The sequence below is a fragment of the Coenobita brevimanus genome, chromosome 54 (genome assembly GCF_032717465.1).
Source record: "Coenobita brevimanus isolate Jiangsu-jjx chromosome 54, ASM3271746v2, whole genome shotgun sequence".
Lineage (NCBI taxonomy): Eukaryota > Metazoa > Arthropoda > Malacostraca > Decapoda > Coenobitidae > Coenobita > Coenobita brevimanus.
In genome coordinates this window covers 26,217,592-26,239,939 of record NC_137007.1, presented here as the reverse complement: position 1 = coordinate 26,239,939, position 22,348 = coordinate 26,217,592, and the positions used below count along the sequence as shown (strand labels likewise).

The window sequence follows — 22,348 nt, the reverse complement described above, 5'->3', positions numbered from 1 at the left end:
GAGCTAGCCCACATCTTTGGGTACCACATATCACACTTGTCCCCTTACTGGTGCCAGGGAAACGCTATCTGCTAACGAAGACATCGTACACTAATGAACCAACTCTGCACCCGGACAGAAGCCACCAAAGACGACGACTGGCCCGCCCATGTTAAAATTGTACAATGGGGCATAAACTCCTCCCCCCGAGAGGACGGCATTTCACCGTACGAACGAGTGTTTGGGGAAACACTTCTCTTCCTACCCCTGCGACAACACTTACAGCCCCCCACCTCTTCTCCCACATCTGACCCCCTTCACCACCTTAAGCGGCAACTATCCCACCTTCAGAATAACCTGGACCTTCGCCCTTACACTGCCTCCAACCCCTACAAGCCGGGCGACACTGTCATATTAGCACAGCTCCCCACCCCCCACAACCTCGCACCCTGGTTCACAGGACCCCATACCAACATCCGCGTCCCTAACCCCTACCAAGTGATGGTTGAATTGCACAGCACCCCTCACACTCTTAGAAACCGTCGTGTACGCCCATTTCATGCCCCCACGTACCCCACTCCCGCCCCACCCGCTGCCCCCGTTCCGCTCCCCTCTACCTGCTGCTACATCTCCCCCTCGCCATTTATCTCCCCCTCCCCCTCCCCCACTGCTCCACCTCACCCCCCCACCCCACTGTCTCACACCTCACCTAAAGATTCACCAGCACCACCAAGTCTGGACATCTCCCGCACCTCCTCGCCAACGGCCACCCCATCCCCCGCCCCGCACCACATGTCCCGCCGACGTGCCCGCACCCCCTTCAACTGCCACACCCAGCCCCAACTATCACCCACCACCACCCCCAATCCACCCCACTTGTTTCTCCCACCCCCTCATCCCTACCTCCCCCATCCCCCACATCCGACCCCACCTGCACCGCCCACACACCCATGACATCACCCACCAGGCCTACACCCCACCCGGTGCCCCTTGCCACCCCCAACCCCGCCGCCCCTTGCCACCCCCAACCCCGCCGCCCCTTGCCACCCCCAACCCCGCCGCCCCTTGCCACCCCCAACCCCGCCGCCACACATTCTCCCCTGCACACCCCACCCACCTCCCAAACACGCCAACACCGCGCACCCACATCACCTCCCACACCCAACCTTAAAGTAACCATCACATGTTCTGGCTGCCTTTCCCGGGTGGGTCCCACACCACCCACCTCACTGCAAAATCCACTCCTTTTCCTACCCTAAATTATCTCACACTCATGCTACACCAGGCCCAAATCCCAGCCACTTATACTCCCCAGGGACTTCACGCTGCATCACTTCGGCATAAAACCCCACACTCGTCGTCCATCTCCAGCATTCAGCACAGCTGTCTGTAGGAGACAACACCTACCACCATGAGGATTCACCAAGCCATATGGGCGCCGCCCTTTGGACGCAAACACCGAGTCCGTGGACTCCTCCACCTCCTACAACTCCTCTGCATCCCCCACCGACCCATCCACCCTCTTCGTCACCTGCGACGCCCAGCTGGATGAAAATCCCGCCACCACAGCCTGGTACGCCCTCCTCCAACACCTGCAGCCAGTATACCATACCTACAACACTAAAGTTTACAACCTCCAGTCTCAGGGACGTGACTTTTTTCCTGATGATGGTGGTAAAATGCTGAAGTCTTACTGAGGGCAGCCAAACACCCCGAGAAGGAGCCTATGGAGGGGCAAATAGAGCGCAACCTGACTCCGGGCAATAGGGACATAAGTCCGCCCGGGCTGTGTGCCCCTATGACCTGGAATTCGCACGCCGTCACCATAGCAGGAAAAAGAGACTACCTTCCAGGCGAGCCAACCACCAACAGGATCGGAGTGGAGCTGTTACTCTAGCTCCAGTCAGCACTCCTGAGACGGCTGGTAGGAGCTCAACCCTCCTACAGGAGATGGCCCGCAGCCGCTCTGGAGGTAATCAGGAGACAGCTGGTAGCCGCTCCCGTCTTCGTCAGGAGACTGCCAGAAGCCGCTCTGAAGGTGCCCTAAAAGAGACGGCCGGTAGCCGCCCAACCCTCCTACAGGAGATGGCCGGTAGCCGCTCTGGAGCTAATCAGGAGACGGCCAGTAGCCGCTCTGAAGGTGCCCTAAAAGAGATGGCCGGTAGCCACTCGATCCCTCTACATGGGACAGCTGGTAGCCACTTGGGAGGTAATCAGGAGAGGGCCAGTAGCTGCTCCCATCTTCATCAGGAGACTGTCGGAAGCCACTCTCAAGGTGCCCTAGAGACGCCCGGTAGTCGCTTGACCCTCCTACAGGAGACAGCCGGTAGCCGCTCCCGCCTTTGTCAGGAGATGGCCGGCATCTGCTCCGAAGGTGCCCTCGAGTTGGCCTGTAGCCGCTCCCCTACACAGGCCACAGCCAGTAGCCGGGCCTTCGTGATGGCTGGTAGCCATGCCCCTAGAAGGCCACGGCCAGTAGCCGGGCCCTATGAGAGGAGACAGCCGGTAGCAGCTCCTCTGTCAGGTGCTGACTCCCCTCCACGAGACTACTACCCACAGAGAGGCCCCAGCCTGGAGGACTACTGGAGAGGCCCCGCGACCACCACCGGGCTCTTCTCACTGCAGCCGGTCCCTGAGAGGCCTCGCCTGATGGACCCCAAAGGAGGACAACATCGCAGCCCATTCTAGACGGTGTCCCCGACCACCAGAGACTGCAATTCGCAGGACCTCCAGACCGCCCCCAGGACCCCCGGGCGGGACATCCCCACACCCCGACACCGGAGACCCTCGTCCTCCGTCAGGCTCCTGAGTGAACAATTCAGGCAGCTATTCGGCCCCAGCCCAGAGAGCCAGACTCCAGCCCCGAGCCCTGAGAGCGTGGGGCCCTTTGCCACCCACAGCCCCAGACGAGAGAGGATGCCCTTACGAGTGATCCCTTGGCCCCTGAATACGGAGGCCCCCAGCGAAGCTCAGCCCCGTCAGTAGTCAGGCTGAGTTTTTCCCACTGCCCTTGTACCTGACCGCCCCCACACCCAGTCCCAATAGTGAGTGACAGTGAAAGCACAATGAAAGTGATACAGTGAAGCAAGGGCAGAACAGTGAGTTACTAGAACACGGGAAGTCAGAAGTAGAACCTGTCATTGTTAATGTAAAAGAAAGGTGGAATAGATAAAGTGACTGTGAGACAGTGAACACGGTTGGGCAGTGAGTGAAGTGTCTGTCTGAGTGAATGTAATACCATCACAGTGACACAGCCTCACACTGAGGTCAGTCAGAGGCTTCCAGTGCTATAGTAATTCATAACATGACAGGCAAACAAAGTAGACCATCATCAGTGATAACAGTGCCGCGGCCCCAGTGAACGAAACTCCACCTGATAGATAAAGCCTGGACTTCCCCCGAGTGACAGTATTTGGTATCACTCCCCTAGGACTCCTGATCTTAGTTAACATGCTATTCACTTTACTTGATCTTAGTTAACGAGTTATTCACTTTACCTGATCTTGTCTCAAATAGTATCCTGTGTGATACTAATACCCACAATCTAGACCTAAGTTTTATAATTCCCCAGAATAATTACTCTTGTGACATCTACCCGTCCCACTTGTAGAATTTAGCAATACACGTGTAAGATTGTTGCCTTGAGTTTTGTGTCCTGCCTCTCTCTTCTTTGTCTAAGCTCTGGTCTAGAAAGAGAACCCAGCTACCCACTAGGTGTTAGAGGGACGGGAAGCCGACCTTAAAACACCTAGCATTACTATTTCAATATAACACACATAGGGGTTTGCACATAGTATTGCTTATGACAGTAGATCACAGTATGAATATACACGCGTGACATGAAGGCAATACTTCATAGGATACGATATATCACTATACACCACACGCGCGTCATATAGACAGGATATGATAACAGGCATGGTATATCACAACGCAAAACACCTGTGGTATAACCAGAATACTTAGACACTAGATTGGGATTTAGGGTCAGGTCAAGTATGTATTGCACAGGGGAAGGGAGCAACATGCTTGAGGGCCTAAGAATAGTTACATTACATCGAGATGTTACTGCTACAGTATGTGATGGGGACGGGGTTGGGTAGCCCCCTTGCACTAAATCACGGTATATCATCACCGGTAAGGCCTAGGGCACATGAAGGGAGCCAGGGTGCTGCACAGGTACGGGAAAGGAGAGGATGTCTCTTGGGGCAACGGGGGGACTTCTCACAAGGGCATACACTACCACAAAAAGGAGGGGGGGGGGGTTGGTGCAAGTAGGGGGCGCACACAGGGGCATGATGTTTTAGGGGCTGGGGAAGGGGAATAAACACAAAGTCTGTAGCACTACACTCACGCTATAGCTGGTCATCAGTGGGCACGAGGGGCATGCCTGTGGCCACTGTATGGGCAGCTGTAGGTGGCAGCCAGGTGTGGGAGGAGGGCCGTCTGGGGTGTGTTCCCGGTGTGAGTCTCTGGCAGCGTAGTCTGGGGTCTGGGTCGAGCTGAAGGGTGGAGTGATGGGCGGCCCTTTTCTGGTGGGGGCCCTGGGAGTATGGTGGCCCTCTGGGCTAGGGCCAACAGGGCTAGGAGGTGCTCAGCACGGCGCCTCCCCTTCATAGTGGTGGGAGTCCTGGGGGCAGACCTGGGCTAGTCCGTGCCAAGGGTATGCCACGGGGCACTCGTTGCTTCCCTGGGGCTGCAGTCTCACCTAGAGGAGATGGCCGTCAGGGGTTGGCTGTGGCTGCCTGTACTGGGGGAGTCCAGTAGCTGCTGGGGGTGTCGGGGGTGGCTCGCCGTCACCTGGGGGCTGCAGTCTTGCCTGGAGGAGGCCATCAGGAGTGAACTGCGGCGGCTCGTTCTTGGGGAAGTCCGTCAGCAGCTGCAGGTCTTGGGGGCTGTGCTGCAGCGACAGGATACTTGGCTACGGGGTAGTCTCATCCCAGGCACTCTCTGGCAGGGTTCCTGTGGGAGAGCAGTCTCCACTCTCCGTACAGGAGGGGAGGCGGTAGGGGAGCCTCACTCAGCCACATGATGGGCGGGCTGAGCAGGAGGCATTGCCCTTGCAGGGAGCCTCTGGGGTCGCAGAGGGGGAACGACCGGTGGTCTGTTCCCCAGCCTGGTGGGCCTGACAGTCCCTGCCAAAACTCTCGGCCGGCGCGTGAGAAGGAGGTTCGGAGGACACTTCCTCAGCTAGGCAGATCCAGTGGACACTGCCTAGGCTTCCTCCTGGGTAGTGGTTGAAGGAGATCTGATGGACACTCCCTCAGGGGACCACTTGTCCTGGGGACAGATGGAGGAGAAGTCCCTTAGGGCCTTCCAGTGGGTACCGCAGGTCCAATGGACTCTGCCCTCCTGTCGTCGGGGGATGGTGCAGCTGGGAGATGACCGATGGTCTGTCCCCCTGTGGCAGATCTGGTGGACACTACCACAGGACCCGCTGCCCTCCTGGAGAACACGAGCGAAGGTCACCTTGCTGATGGTCTGACTTGCTGGCTCCCGGAGGTGGACGGCAGGAGGAAAGCCGGTGGTCATTCCTTCTACAGTAGATCCGGTGGACGCTACTGTGCTGCAGCTCCCCTGGGGTGCAGTAGGTATACGAGCTCCAGTGGAGTCTTGTCTTCGATTAGAGGCAGGTTCGGTGGACTCTGCATCTGAGGGCCTACTTGGGACTTTGCCACTGCAAGTCCTACCATGATTCTGGCAAGTGCTCTCTCCATCAGAGGGTAATGCACTCAATCTGAGCACTACCTGGTGGTTCGGCTGCGTGGAAGAGGGACATAAGGTCGTGGGAGAGATGAGTCGATGTAGCACGAGACACCTGTAAGCCTCCCTATGGCCTCCTCTTGGGGTGATGGTGTCGGGGTCGCACCGTCTGGTGAGTATTTCAGTTGTAGGAAGTTGGAGTATATATGTAGCTGATGACTCGCCCACACTCACGTGCATGCATGAAAGACGCACTCGGTCGCGGGAGTCTGTGGAAGTCACCAGGTACCGTCAATTAAAGAAAGTATCAGCACCATTTCCATGTGAGACATTATGATACATGGACTATGATTTACAGGAAATGACACGGTTATGTCGCTTTGTATCCTTCATTTATGTTGTTATAATATATTTTACAGATATATAGCTGGATTGGTCATGGTAACATTGTACTACATGGTAAATCAACCATTTTTGTGAATTACACAGGCATGCCAACACTACTGATTGAACCAGAGACGAAGTATTTCACATCTTATCCGACCCCAGGGTGCCGATACTTTTTTTATCGATGGTACAGCCATACCCAATAGAAACTTATTTGTTATTAAACTTTTTTATACAGTTGGTCTGTTACTATTTGTGATATTTTATGCTGCTTTCAGGTCCCAGATATGGTTTATTAGGTACAGTATGTGCACACTTGCTCACAGGGGGTGATTTGCAGCAGTGGAGGTATTTGAGGACGCACCAAATATTCGTGGAAATTCCACATTAGCGGGGGTCTGTGTCCCCAAATCCCCACGAATGTGGAGGGCCGCCTGTGATTAAACGAAGCTAAATGGAGAGATGAGAGTGTAAGAGAATGGAAGTTTGGATGGGGTATATGAGCGGGAGTGGGTGTGAATGAGAGGGCAAAAGGTGTGTGCATTGTTGTATGCAAAATGGAAGAATATAACCGAGTTGGCTCAAGGATTGTGTGGGTAAAATTGAAAGTTGGACTACAAATGTGGGCAATTGTGTGTGTGTATGCCACTGTAAGATCTTGCAAGCAGAGTGAAAGAAGAGTTCTGAACAAATGTGGAAGCATGCATGGAATAGTTTGAAAGTGTTATGCGGGGTATGTTTAGTCCGACCTCTCATCCTAGAAACACCCGCGACTGAGCGGGGTCCTCTTACCGGACCGGAAATAAAGCACCAACAGAGGAACAGGGCATAAAAACTCGGCAGTAGGCTACACCTTAACATCTATTGCATTAATTCAATACACCTTACAATATAAAAACAGAGAAACACTGGATGTGGTGTGAACAGGAAGACAGAGCGGGTTTACTAACACACACTATACACACATCCCAGTCTTTCATTTATGCAACAGGTCAGCTCTGGAACTGTCTCCCTCTGTCTGTATTTCCTGCTGCCTATGATCTCCAGTCTTTCAAACGTAGTGTGTCCAGGCATCTCAAAATGATCGGATCTTGAATTTGGCTCTCTGTTGTATTTTGTTTTTCTCTTGGAGGGAACTGTTACTGCGGGCTCATGGCCTTTGGTTCCTTCTTCCTCGCATAAAAAAAAAAAAAAAAAAATGTCAAGGGCAGAATTCATACATATATTATATGTTGGTAATCACTAAAACATGACATCGGTATTATAAACAGTGAATAATTGTCATTTAGCGTTCTGGACAGGATGCACAATATATGATTGGAACAATGGGTCTGGTTGGCTTATATTTGCATATACTTGTTATAGCACGCGGCACGTCACCAGGAACTGTCACTTTGCCGCGGCGACACTGTTATACCGGTTTTCTCGTTCTTTTGCCACTGAGGGAGTTTCTTCACATTTAGTCACTTTACTATATATGTTCTCTGACCCTGGTTTACTGCCTTGAGGTTCATTACTATAGTGCATTACTTTACCTTATCTTCCTCACTGTTTCACTGTCACTGAGGGTTACAGTTATACATGACAGACGAGATGCGTTAATGTCGCCAATAAAGCACAGTCCCTGGATTAACAGAGGTGACGCCCGGGCATGGGAGGGGGCCCTCCAGGGGAACCCTCCTGCAGGAGACAGTGGATCACCCGCAGGGGCGTCGTCGCCCAGGCTTCCTTCGTCAGGGGGGTGCAGGGAGGCTCTTCAGTCTGGGGGCCTCGACCTGGTGAGTGGCCCTCGTGTAGGGGCCTCGTCGGTGGGGTGCAGGGAGGCCCTCCGGTCTGGGGGCCTCGACCTGGTAGGTGGCCCTCAGGGCTGGGGCCAAATAACTCCAGGAGCCGGGCCTGTCGCCTCTTACTCCTGGCGGAGAGCTGTGGGGGAGTGGGGCCCAGACGGCCCTGCTGATCAGCACAGGAGGTCCGGGTGCTGTGGTCGCCTGTAGGGCGGGGCGCTGTCAGGAGTGAACCGCGGCTTCTCTTCTATGGGGTGTCCGTCAGGGGCCGGGATCATGCTGGGGTTGGCTGCAGGACTGGAACAGGACCACGCCACCACTCTAGGAACGGCAGCACCTCCGGGGAACCACACCTGGAGGGAGAGAGAGAAGGGCGTCCCACACAGCCGAGAGGTAGTGAGCCAGCTGCACAAGGGACCTTCCCCTCCGGGAGAACCCTAGGAACTGCAGATGAAGGGCGTATGATGGCCGCTCCTTCCCCCACACGTACGATGGCCGTGTTGGCGGTTCCGCAGCTCCTAAGGGCAGTAGCTGAAGGGCGTACAGTGGCCCCTCCTTCCCCCACACGTACGATGGCCGTGTTGGTGGTGTTGCTCCCGAAGAAGTAAGAGGCAGATGAGGGGCGTACGATGGCCGCTCCCTCCCCGGCACGTACAATGGCCGTGTCTGTGGTTCTGCCTGCCCGACGGGAAGTAACTGAAGGGCATACGGTGGCCGCTCCTTCCCCCACACGTACGATGGCCATGTTGGCGGTGTTACTCCTGTAGGAGGAGAAGTGGATGAGGAGCGTACGATGGCCGCTCCCTCCCCGACACGTATGATGACTGTGTTCATGGTTCCACTACTCCTTCCTTTGCCTGTCGGTGTGCACTCAATAGCTATTCCACCGAGGCCATCTCCAGATGGGTCTGTAACTGAAGGGCGTACGAAGGCCGCTCCCTCCCCGGTACGTACGATGGCCATATCCACGGTGTTGTTTGGGACTGCTTCTGGAGCAGTCCCACCCCGAACCTGGTGAAGGCTGCCCCGCTCATATGGTCGTTTCTTCTTCCTGCGTGGTCGCTGTTGGGTCAGTTCCGCAGAAGAGGGACTCAAGTTGGGGGCGCCCTGGCGCCCTTCTCGCTCCTGGTCAGTCTTACTTTGCCCTGGCCTGCTGTGGTGGTGGTGGTGGGGCTGGGAGTCGGGAGTCGGGTGGGGGGTGGTGGGGTGGTTGGTCCGGCAGCGGCGGAGGTATGTATTTTACCACCTTCCGCAGTCAAGAAGTCACGGCCCCGTGACTGGAGGTGGTATGTGCTGGTGGTGGGCGTCTGGTGAACCGGTTGGATGTGCTGGAGGAGGGTGGTCCAGTGGTAAGTGGTGGTGTTTGGCAAATAGGGTCCTAGGATTTATTTTGAGAAGCGTGAGCAATAGATCATTAAAAATAATACTGAAACTTTATCTAGCATTAGTAAGGCCACGTTTAGACTACGCAGTAGGGGAGCGCAGTGATAGTTCGGCCAGGAGGATGGTTCGGCCACTGGCCTTCCTGATTAATGTAGGGGACCTAGATCATTGAGATTTCACAGGAAGTTGCGTGATCTTGCCGACAAATGGCACGTGTGTTTTTGTTTTGGTTGGCCGGGAAACAGCAACATCAGGTTAGATTTTATGATTTTTCATGACCCCTATGTACTTTTTCGGTGATCCAACGTAAGCAGTAGCTCCATTAATACTTCAGAGTTGTTATCCATATATAGTGCAAATATCATTTATTGTCTATAGGTGACGTGAGAGTAGATAACACTCGAACAGCTTATGAACTCTGGGTTTCGGGGTGCCATGTGTACATCTTTATACATGGGGGATGATTCGGCCACTTGAAGTGAGGGATGATTCGGCAGGGTTGCCAGGTGGCCGAACCATCTCTCATAATTATCTAATGATTTATTTTCTTTATTTAACAATTTTTTTCTATCTATCTATCTATCTATATACCTAGGCTGCTTCCCCCAAGGAAAGGGAGGTAGCCGAGACAGGACGACACACTCCCCATTTACTCATCCATTCAAACACATTCATTCGCATCTTAGCCCCAAAGGGGAGAACGGACTGATCCTCGCCGCACCACACCGCACAAGGGTCAACTGCGCAATGCAATCAGTGACATCTGCAGTAGGGCCCGACAGCAGAGCTGGTTTACCCCTGCCACATCATAACAGACTCATCCCCTTACCTTTTTTCTATAAAATTACATATTCTCTCTCTCTCTCTCTCTCTACTTTCCCTCAGAAATTGATGAAGCTTCTGTTTCAAGAAACGCTATAATTGGAGTATTACCTGAACCAGTTTCACAAAGCACTAAGCGAAGGCAAAGGTATTACAACTTTTGGATTTTTGTTTCACTGGATTTAAAATGCGTTAAGAGTAAACAGCATGTAAGAGAAGTAGCTTTCATTTGACTCGGATATTTTCTTTCACAAAATTATAGTTTTATTTTATCTGAGATAGGCAAGAGTAGAGCCATTTAATTTCATTATAAGGAGATTGTTTGTTCCTTGTTTCATTAAAAGGAGATTGTTTAGGTAAAAATAAATCCAATAAATCATGTCAGCACAGATGAAAATTTGATTCTTAATTTTCCTATTGTATTTAATTCTTTAATTGAGCCCCAGAGGCAAGTGGCCAAATCATCCCACATGGTGGCCGAACCATCCAACGCCAGTGTCCGAATCATCCACACCAAGAGGGATGGTTCGGCCATTTTGGAGACCTTAAGAGTTTGGATTACTGCCAAGAAATGACGTAAGTTTAAGAACTGACAATAGCACACAAAAGAGTCAAAAGATGTGGCTTCCTCTTGGAATAAGCAGATTTTAAGAATTTCTTAAACTTTATTTATTATGATTTTTTTTCGAAAAAGTGGCCGAATCATCACCGCCCTCCCCTACAATTTTGGTGTCCTTACTATAGAATGGATATTAATTCGTTAGAAAATGTACAGAGAAGAATGACAAAAATGATACAGGACGTCTGGGACCTGTCATATGAAGACAGGCTGAAAAGACTAAGTCTGCATTCGCTAGAGAGGCGTAGAGTAAGGGGAGACTTAATTGAGGTGTTTAACCCCTAAACCGCAGAGTTGTTTTGGCTTGACTTGCATGCCCCGCAGGCATATTAGTGCTCCGACATACTCTCTAAAAATATTTGCCAAAAATCAGTTATTAGTCCTAGGATATTAAAATTACATATGCATATGGCACATACCTTCAGCTTTCTCCTGGAATGTTTGTTGAGCCTTCGTCGAGTACCGTAGGACTTGTGGAGACCCCTGAAGTTGGGTAACGAAGTCTCCACTTTACACTTCCCGACACTCCGTAATATGATTACCACAGCCTGATATTACTAGAAACACTATTCTGTGATTTTCAAATAGTTTGGAATCCATACTAAAAAAAAAAAAAAAATGAAAATTACCAGCGCGTATGACCTTCCCACTTGCGCTCGTTCCCCGCTAGTGTTCTGTCATTTATTATTCATAAAAACACACACTTTATATTTCTGTTACTATATAACACTTATATATGTTTGCAGTCTTTATCCATAAGTTTCATTCAGTAATAGTTTATTGTCACTGTAGGCATTCAATTTCTCTTTCAGTATAATACGTAGCATACTAGCGTTGAGAGCGAATCTGTCACTTTCACTTCCACTTTCATAACTCATAGTATTCATACATGCTAGAGTGAAACTTTCACTTACATTACTCCTAGTATATATACTTGTATTCTTGTATTACTACTCATTTACATTTCTATTTACATTCTCTTTTATTTACATTTCTATTTTATTTACACTGTTATGCACTGTCACTTGCATTAACTTATAAAACTATTTTCCAATGATCATATTTTTACATTCATTGTTTTCACTTGCTATCTATCTATCTATTGCCAGACGCCTCAATCCCGTTTGGGGTGGCCACAAACAAATCGCCTCCAAGTCGCCCTGTCCCCCGCCATTTCACTGCCCTGCTCCCAACTCACACCCTCCTCTCTCATATACCTCTCCACCCCATCCCTCCATCTCATCCTCGGCCTCCCCCTCCCTCTTCCCCCCCTCCACCTCACTCACATACACTCTCTTCGTCAGTCTTTCACCCTCCATCCTCTCCACATGGCCAAACCACCTCAGTGTGTTCCTCATAACGCTCCCTATCACATCCACATCAACACCACAACGCTCCTTTATATCCTCATTCGTCAGCCTATCTCTCCATGTGACTCCACAGGCTCCTCGTAAATAACTCATTTCCACTGCTCTCACTCTTGACTTGTGTCCTTCCAACAACGTCCAAGCTTCACTTCCGTACGTTAGAGTTGGTATCACAATACTGTCATGTAGTAACTTTTTCACTTCCATGCTCACTTCCCTGTTTCTTATCACTGCTTTCAAAGAACCAGCAACCTTTCTTCCCTGTTGTACCCTTTCAAGCACTTCACCCTCCAAACCTCCATCCTTACTCATCACACTACCCAAGTACTTAAACGTACTCACATTTTCCAATTCCTCACCATCCAACCTCGCTGTACATTCACTGACTTCACCTCTCTCAAAGACCATCACTTTACTCTTCCCTACATTTACCTTTAGATTCCGTTTCATACACACTCTCCCAAACTCATCCACCAAGCCTTGCAGCTCCCCTTCGTCTTCACTCAACAACACAGTATCATCTGCAAACAACAGTACAGGGAGTTTCCAAACACTATCCTCTCTCACCAGGGCCACTCCAACATCCACTACCCTACCTTGTACCTCCTGTATTACCCCATCCATGTATAGATTGAACAACCATGGAGACATGACACATCCCTGTTTCAACCCAACTTTCAAAGAGAAAAATTCACTTAGTTCACCATTCACACGCACTGCAGCCTTCGCACCATCGTACATACTCTTCACAGCATTCAACAACTTCCCATCTACTCCATATATTCTTAACACTTTCCACAATCCTTGTCATATGCTTTCTCCAAATCCATGAAAGCCGCATACAATTTCTTTCCCTTCTCTAGAAACTAAAGATCTAAGAATGAACATCTGATCTACACAACCTCTTCCCTTCCTAAAGCCTCCCTGTTCTTCTCGAACTAATTTCTCTGTTCTTTCTCTAACTCTGTCAATAAGTATCCTACCATACACTTTTCCTATTATACTAAGAAGACAAATGCTCCTATGATTACCACACGCTTCTTTTTCCCCTTTTCCTTTGTACAAGGGAATAATTATACCGGACTTCCAATACTCCGGGACTCGATCTACCTTCCTCCCAGGCTAATCTGCACATCTTCCACATCCATTCTACTACTATCTCTCCCCCATGCTTCAGCATTTCACCACACACTCCATCAATTCCTGGGGCTTTCCCCGATTTAACTTTCTTCATTGCTTCCACAACTTCTATCCTACTGATTTCTTCCTGTCTTCTCACCTCCCTCCTTCACCCAGCCATTCCCCAGCCACTTATACTCGCATTACTTCCATCCTCTACGTTCAACAATTCCTTAAAGTGTTCTCTCCATCTGCTCACTTTTTCTCCCTTCTCCACTAGTAATCTACCATTTTTATCTTTCACTTCCCTGCTAACTTCACTTCCACCCTGTCTTACTCTTTTCACCTCTTTCCAGAACATTTTCTTACAGTCCCTCCACTTTACACTCAAATTCCTTCCAAATTCCTCATCCACTCTCTTCTTACTCTCTCTTACTAATCTTTTCACCTCTCTCTTTCTTTCTACATATAACTCTCTCTTCCGCCTCTCAACTTCTTCCACGCCCCTATTTCTCATCCATTCATTGTATGCTTTCTTCTTTTGTGCCACAGCCTGTTTTACCTCTTCAGTCCACCACGCTGTTCCTTGCACACCCCTCCGTCTTCTCTTCCTTCCACACACCACATCACATGCTGCACATATTTCTTCTGTAAATATGCTACACACACCTTCCACGTCTCCCATCTGCTCCAATTCATATTAGCCCAATCGTTCCTCCACCTCTCTCTTATACTCTGCCTTTTTCTCATCCTCTTGTAACCTTTCCACTCTCCTTGCAACTACTCCTTCCTCTCGTCTTTCCCTTCTTCTATTTCTCCATTCTAATTGGACCTTGATTCTGGCCACCACCAAGTAGTGGTCAGAAAGTCCACTCCCCCAACCTCTATAAACTCTTGCATCCATTACACATCTTCGCATCCTTTCATCCACACACACATAATCAATCATTGCCTTCCTTTCATTCAGTTCACCACCAACCCTTCTCATCACTCGCCATGTATACCTGTGGATCATTTTATGCCTGAAGAGGGTATTGGCTACTACCAACCCCCTCCCAGCACAAATGTCCACTAACGCACTCCCATTCTCATCTATCTCAGCAGGCACACCCCACTCACCAACTATTCCATCCACCTTCGCATTCCCAACTTTACCATTCATATCACCAATCAAAAACACTCTCATTCCTTCCAAACTTTTCCATGCACACTTCTACATTTGTCCAGAACTCTTCTCTCACTCTTCTAGCACGATCTTGCGTTGGCGCATACACACACACAATCGCCCACATTTGTATTCCAACTTTTCACTTGCTGTTTACACATTATTTACATTTCCACTTGCACCGTTTTACTCACCAGAAAGATCGTAGTCACTGTCCATTATTTTCATTGATAAATTAGCCAGTTCACGTTCCACAGCAGTCACTTAGCCCTTTACCCCTTTCCACACGAGGTATAATAGGGGTAGAGGTCACAGGGCCCTTTGCATGGGGCTAAAAAGCAGCGGATCAGGACAGGCGTGAATCCGACGTGGTTTCACTTTGAAAGACGACAGTAAACTGAATACTGTGGTGGCCTAGGGAGAGTGCAATGCTGCCAATGTCAGGGTGGTGACGGCTGCTAATATACAGTATGTGCTATGAAATGATTGGCAGGAAATCTAGACAATACATAATAAATTAGGTAGTTCCAGGTGAATGTAAATATCACAGGCTTCTCCCTTCCATTCTTATATATATTTTTATTACGAGAATAGATTATATGGCATATTTAAAGGGGAAATATACAGTGAAAAATAGCGAACGAGTGCACGTGAGGTGTTGTCAGGTGATAATTAGCCAATTCCAGGTGTATGGCACTATCACTTACCTTATTTCTTTTTTGTATATATTATTTGGTATAAGAATAGGGCATAGGGCTTATTTCAATGGATGAAATCAGTAGATAATTCCAGGGAAGATTTACTTAGCGCAGCACGGCCGGGCAGGCGACAGGAGAGGGTAATGGAGGGGAGGTAGGGAGGGGAGTCAAGAATGGGTAGAAATGGCTAAAATGTCAACAATGAAAGGGAGTACAGATGAGATTAGGAGTGCTGACTAGTGTTGGACATTGGCAGTACCGATAGATGATACAAGCCACCACTTGAAAGCCCGGGCATATTCAAAATAACAGAATCACAAAAGTGACGTCCCGTGGTATGATCCCTTGCTCCCAAGCGTCACGAAAGTGACGCCCCACGGTTAAGGGGTTAAGCGGATGAAGGGTATAAATAAGGGAGATATGAGCAAGGTACTTAAAGTGAGCATACAGGATAGAACTAGAAATAATGGTTTCAAACTAGAAAAATTCCACTTCAGTAAGGAAATACGTAGAAATTGGTTTGGTAATAGAGTAGTAGACGAATGGAATAAGCTACCTAGTAAAGTAGTTGCTGCCTCTTCCATTGAGTTTCAAGTATAGGCTAGATAAGCATATGACAAATAAGGGGTGGATATAGAAAAAAGAAAATCTTATAACCAATACTAATTCATAGGTTTTCCTTTTCAGGTTACACTATGATAGTCTCTATTCTCCTTTCACACTTTCCTGTAAAATGTCCACGCGTATTTCTGTACTGCGTGGTGTTCTTTCTTACTTTTTCCTGCTGGCTTCGGCTGGAGGGTTTGGAGGGCGGGGGAGAGCCTTCTTCTTTGCTATCCTTATCTCATTCTAGTAGTTCAGTTACTCTTCTAGGAGCTGCCTAGCATGGATCAAACGGCCTACTGCAGTTATCCTCTCTTCTTATGTTCTAACACGCCTTGATAGACTTCTATTTTGTGCAGATACTGATTTAAAGTGCAAATAAGTGCATTTGTATGTTAAATTAATATTTATACAAAGCAGAAGTCTGCCAAGGCAAGCTGTGGAGCTGAAAAAGAAACACTTCCGCTAACTTTAGTGTGTTTTCGCTGTGAATCTGGATTTTTTGCAAGGTAAAATTAAATACAAAAATCTGACTGGATTTCGGATAATTAGATGAGTATGGACCTCATTGGTGATAAGATCTATAACACCTACCAAGTAAAAGGTGCCAATTCAGTGTTGATTTAGTAAATGACTGCCGATTCGATATTTCGTCACACTCCCCTGAAGGTACTTCACAATCAAGTTTAGAGTCACTGAAACTTTTTTTTTTTTTTTCCCCCCCAGAAAATAATGAAGAGGTCAAATATTAAATATTCATGAGCATAATACCATTATAAACTCTTACAACTGATACTGTACAGCATACATTTAACACTTTCCACCTCACTGAGGGACAAGCACCACTCATGAATGGTGTAGCTGTAAACTACTACTGGTCGATTTCACCACAATTTACCTAACAGGTAACATACAGTTACACCATGAAAAGTATTCCTTCACAGCATACCTGAAGGGGGTAGTTTTGATCTACGGTGGCCTTGTCGGTAAATATCACAACTATTATCTCTGTTACCGGTATTAGTGCGATGGATTGGAGCATCGTCTGCAGTATGAATGCTGACATCATCGCCAACATGGCAACTGCTTCCCTCCAGCCACAAAGAATTAAAGTTATCACGTCTTGTTCAGTGCAAATGATGAATTAAAAGATACATATACCTTAAGTTTTTAAGTACATGCCAGAGTGCACTGGCCATGTTTACCCAGAACCGGCAACACGTCTATTCAATACTGTACTTTTAGTCAGGGTAGATATAAAACTATAAATACACAACTAAAACCTTTATTAAAATAGGAAAGGTTGACTTGCCTTCATTATGGCTAAATGCATTTTTGACAAAAGGGAACAACTGGTCCCTTAAAATTAAAAATCTTCAATTATAATAACTATAATAATTTAGAACACATTCTCAGATCTTGATACAAATGTCCAAGTTACACTAACATCTAATTTCCATGGTACTGTAGTACTTTTGTACTATAGAGAGACCACATTTCATGACTAATAACTACACTACACATTCAGTACTGGAACACTCAAAAATGAATTCAAAAGGTGGGCCTTCACCATCATACCCCTGCTCAACCCCCATCTAACTTCTACAGAAGAAGTGTATACTGATGTAAATACATAGAAAAATAGGTACTTTAAGCTATATGGGTGTACAAAGGCATGTAGGCAGTAAGAAAGCACATATATAGGGATTTATAAGCTGCATAACCTTTTAAATGCACAAAAAAGTTGCTTTTACCATTTTTCTTTGCCTCATTACAGAAGGCAAATAGTCAATAAGGAAGAACTACATTTTTGTTCCTTGGTAAGACAGCTTCTGATCAGGGGTGTGATGGCTATGGATGAAGAGATGACTTCTCGATCTTTACTCCCCGCCTTCAGTCTTGGCACTGGCACTCTTGCGACCCCGCTTGCTCTGTAAAAAAAAAAATAAATAAATAAATAAAAAAATAAAAAAAATAATAATAATAATAATTACACACACACACAATCTCTCTCTCTCTCTACCATCAAATGGGGCTATATCAGACATTTTGGACCTTATTTTGCTTTGGAAATATTCATAAACTCAAGGATAAGCTGTGTATAATTTTTAAAAGTTTTCTTACAAACTTGCATGTGTATAGTCACTACTCGTTTTACGATGGGGTTATGTCAGATCATACCTTATCGTATACAGATTTTATAGTAAATCAGGAGATTAAAACATTATAAAAGGGGGGTTACGTCAACTCAACTTCCCAAAGTCACCTAACCAAGACTGAACCATAAATGACAACCCACTTTCATTCCTCCCTGTGTTGGTCCAAGTTGTTGCTAAGTCGTCCCCGTCGAGGCTGGGGGACAGCCTGTGCTTACAGGCAATAGTGGTCAGCCTCTGAGTCAGACAGGAACAGGTTAGGAGGAGGGGAATCCGGCCCATACCTGCACCAACCATAGCACTGGGGCCTACACTGGCACTGACCTTACCACTGGGCACACAAATCCACAGTACTGTACAGTAATTCATCAAAAAAAAAAAAAAAAAAAAAAAAAAAAACACACACACACACACACTGTCACACCAGTACAGGCAGCGTTACTCACATACAGTAAATCGTTGCAACAAAATACAGTACAGTAATCGCACTTGTGTAAAGTTGGCCTGGTGCAACACAATGTCTACTGTAGTATGATGTTTGGCAGAGAGGTGACGATAACAGGGGGGCACACATGAACAAGTTGAAAAGACAGGGCATTGAAGAGGTGGCGGGACCTGAACCATAACAATGCGCTGCATGCCGGGGCCGCCATCTAGCCTGAGACAAGCGACGGTCACCTTGCATGTGCCTAGCACTTTCCGATGGCAAAATAGTTATAGCGGGAAATTTATCGTAAATCGGATTTTGGGGTGGAACTTTTCTTTCATCGTTGTAGCGAATTATCGTAAACCGAATCAACGTAAAAGGAGTAGTGACTGTATAACACAAAATGGCACTTCAGAAAAAATTATAGGTACCTTCTTACAGCAGCATCAGATTAAAAATATATATATTTTTTTTTATATCCACAATGGGGCATTTCTGGACACACACACAACTAGTTCGCTTGTACTTTGGGCATGCTTATCATATTCAGGAACAAGTGATTTTAAAGTATATGAAATGTGCATCCATGATTATCTGATCCTGTAATAATATAGTATACAGAACAAAATTCAAAGAAAAATAAGCTTATGAAGCACTAAATAATGGTTAGTGCTCCTGATTTTCACAAACAAAAGATGTATCACCAATTTAAACTCAAGATGAAATACCATGCTTCCTGTGTACTTGCCATGGTACCATATACTTTGGCTTAACGTATACCCAACTACCCAAACACAGTCTTACTTTTGTAAACTTCTTGTAGTTTCAACTTCATAATATTGTCAGGATGAGACAACCCCTCATCAGGGGTGTCACGAAGTTTGAAAGCAACACAACCATCTCCATTTTTCATACCTGATAGCTCAGTATGGCGAAAGCACCACACTTTCCACTCATCACGTTCCTTACTAGGAACACGAGCAACAATGTGGTGTGGGACTTGCCACCCACAAATTTCACCATGACATAGTCACACTAAATATTGGTAAGCCTGGTGGTGAGTAGACTTGCAGCTGCACCACGGTGGTAATGTTGCCAACGGTTTCATCTGCTTCATCTGGTTCCTCATCAATGTCGTGTGTAGAGACGTCATCAGAGTTGACTGTGTCTTCATCGGAGTCCACTTCAGGGGTTGCCTGCTTTCGTTTTCTTGTGCTTGATTGTGTTGTGCTGCTGCCAGGAGATTGGCCGAGGTCTGTCAGAGTTACACTTTGGCCTGGAGGAACACTTACCTGCTTACCACGAGGTCGCAGGTGATGCACACATTTTCTCATTCCTTTAGGTACGCTAGTAGGTTTTCACAGATGTGCTCTCTCCCTGGGTACTGTTCAGGGTAATCATGCCTAAGCTTCCTCAAGATGTGTTCAGCATCAAATGGGTAGACTCCACATGCCTTGAATGCAGCTCGACTAAGCCCCTCCCATCTGCCATCCATCTTTTGCATCAAGGAAAGTAGGAGCCTGGGTAGGCCACCACTTGGGGAGTGTAGACATGTGCGTTCCTTTGCTGTACTTCCACTTGGTAATGACTTACCTCCATGCAACCTTAAGGGCCCATGTACAGCTAAGTCCAATGGTTGCAACATATGAGGTGAGTTGGGAGGAAGGAACACCAGGCAAATGTTGTTTTCTTCACAAAACTGGACTACCTTAAAAGATGTGTGTGAAGCAAGGTTGTCGCCAAGCAAGACCTGGGGTTCATCTTTGGGCAGTTTGTGGACATAAGATATGATGACTTTCTTCAACTAGTCAGTGAACACAAAGCTATCAAACCATCCACATTTAGTCCTGTTGTAATGTGCATCAGTTGGGCCACCGACCATCCAGGTGTTCTGTTGCCACTTCGCTTTGTATACAACATATGGGTCAAGTACAAGACCTGAAGCTGTAGTGGCAAACATGATTGATGCTGCAGCTTTTGTGGTGTTGATTATATGCTCAGCATGCTTCAAACCCTTCTGGAATATCATAATCTTGGTTTCGGAACATCAGTCCAGTTAGTCTCGTCATAACTGAATATGTTCCTTGGGATAACACCTTCAGTTGTCTTCCCCAAGTTGGTCAAGTAGTGTTTCACTTCCTCTTTGCTCACAGGGGCACGGTGACAAGTGATATTTTGGCACAATCTGCGTGACAGAAGATGTGAGTTCCGTTCCAGAAAATCATATGCCCAATCTTTCCCAGTGAGATTGTCAGTTAAGATTGCTATATGTCTTTGATGCTGGTCTAGATGATCCTTGACAAACTTTCTTAAATCATCAATATCAAGGGCAAGTCCAAAGTCACCCATTGCAGCAATGTTCTGTGCAACTGACATATCTTCCTCTCACAGTGGAGCAGTCTTGCGACCAGCATGTCCAGGCTCAACAATTGTTCCTCAGTATTGGTCATGTAGGGTAGTCTTTGGTACTTTGTACAGCTGGGCTGCCTGTCATATAGACATACCATCATTAATGGACACGAGTGCATGGGCAACATCTTCAGTATAGCTAGGGTGATGTATAGGCTTCTTTTTATAGTGGCAAATCATGATAAACTGAAATGACAGAAACTGAGCCATCCATCCATCACCCAATCCTACATTGCCCCATGAGGAGTGTAGGGGCCCAGAGCTTGGCAAGGTGGTCCTGACATTTACGATGAGAGTGACCAGCCTCACTCATCCCTGAGTGGCATTACATGAGCAATAAACGCCAACCACCCCTTGGATGTAAATCTTCACCGGCTCAATCCGACTGAAGTGCCGTAATTACCCACTAAACGACCAGGCACCATAATTTGGTTATATGGTTACCATCATATAACCTGATATGGAAAGTGTGAGTGAGGTGGAGGGGAGGGCAAGGATGAGATGGAGGGATGGAGTGGAAAGTTATATGAAAGAGGGGGTGTGTGAGCTGGGAGCATGGCAGTGAAACAGTGGGGGACAAGGCAACGTGGAGGTGATTTATTTGTGGCCACCCCTTACGGGATTAAGGCATCTGGAAATAGATAGATAAATAAGTTACCACCCAGTGTAGCAGATGGTTTCCTGGTGTACAGGAAACCATTTGGCTTGTCACTCAGTGTACAGTAGAGTCACCCATAGGCAGAAGAAAGTGGAAAGAATAAAGGAAAGAAAGACAGAAGTGGGAGTGTAAAGTCACCTGTAGGCAGAAGGACAAGCAAAGAATGAAGAAAGACAAGAGGAAGGAAGGAATGAAGAAAGAAGAAGAGGAAAGGGCAGACACCTGAAAGCAGCACTACACTGAGTGACAAACAGAGCCACATTTGAAAAATATTGCCACCAGACAATTTTGGCCAGATTTGCCCCAGTGAACTGTCTGAGACTGCCCCGAAGGATTTAAATTCTAATAACTCTACCGTCAAACAGGGCTATCTCGGACATGTTCAGTCTTTTAAAAAAACTTTGTGCTACAGGGAATACATTGTAATTAACAAAGGATCTTCATTTATTCCATTGATCGAGAACAATGTTTTGAGAATAAAATGGTGCAAAGAAAAATGTTCTATCATAAAAAATAAAATTTTGGCAACTTTTGATTGCAACACTTCCGAAAATCTTGGCTCAGGGGCTATTTTGGACAATACCTAAAAATTTCATTTAAAATGCCCTTCAGCCAAACAATAACTATTTCTACAAACACTGTTTAAACCAAGTATAAACTTATGACGGAATTTTTGGAAAGTTATGAATTAATTTTTAAGAAAATATTTTATAAAAGCTACTGTTATTTAGTTTTTCCACCTTAACAAAGCAAGTTTAGTTGCACAATGTCAAAAATTACACTTACTGCTTACCCTATAGCTACAGAGAAATCTTGACTTCTGAAGAGAATTGTAGGTTTTTAACCCCTAGGCGCCAGTTCACGTCATATGACGTGTTGGTAGAGGCCTACGGTCCATGTCATGTGACATTTAAATTTTTGCGGGCATGTTTGAACTTAGTAGCGCACCATATGGACTCAGAGTATTGTCCCGGCATGGCTGGTGCGCAGGGTAATGCTGGCTGGCCAGGGGATGGGGCGGGGGTAAGGCAGCCCACCAGTGAGGAAGGCTGTGGTGAAGGGTGGTGGG

At 47.2% G+C, this 22,348-nt stretch overlaps 1 protein-coding gene across 1 annotated transcript in view; it reads right to left on the bottom strand.

The window, feature by feature from the left end:
* Positions 1–16,898: 16,898 nt before the first annotated feature.
* Positions 16,899–22,348, bottom strand: part of LOC145400933 (uncharacterized) — a 52,232-nt gene continuing 46,782 nt past the window's right edge. Inside the window, exon 3 of the mRNA XM_080273298.1 lies at positions 16,899–17,560. Within this exon, the coding sequence (XP_080129424.1) occupies positions 17,510–17,560 (51 nt within the window). The 3' untranslated portion in view covers positions 16,899–17,509. The remainder of the gene's footprint in view (positions 17,561–22,348) is intronic.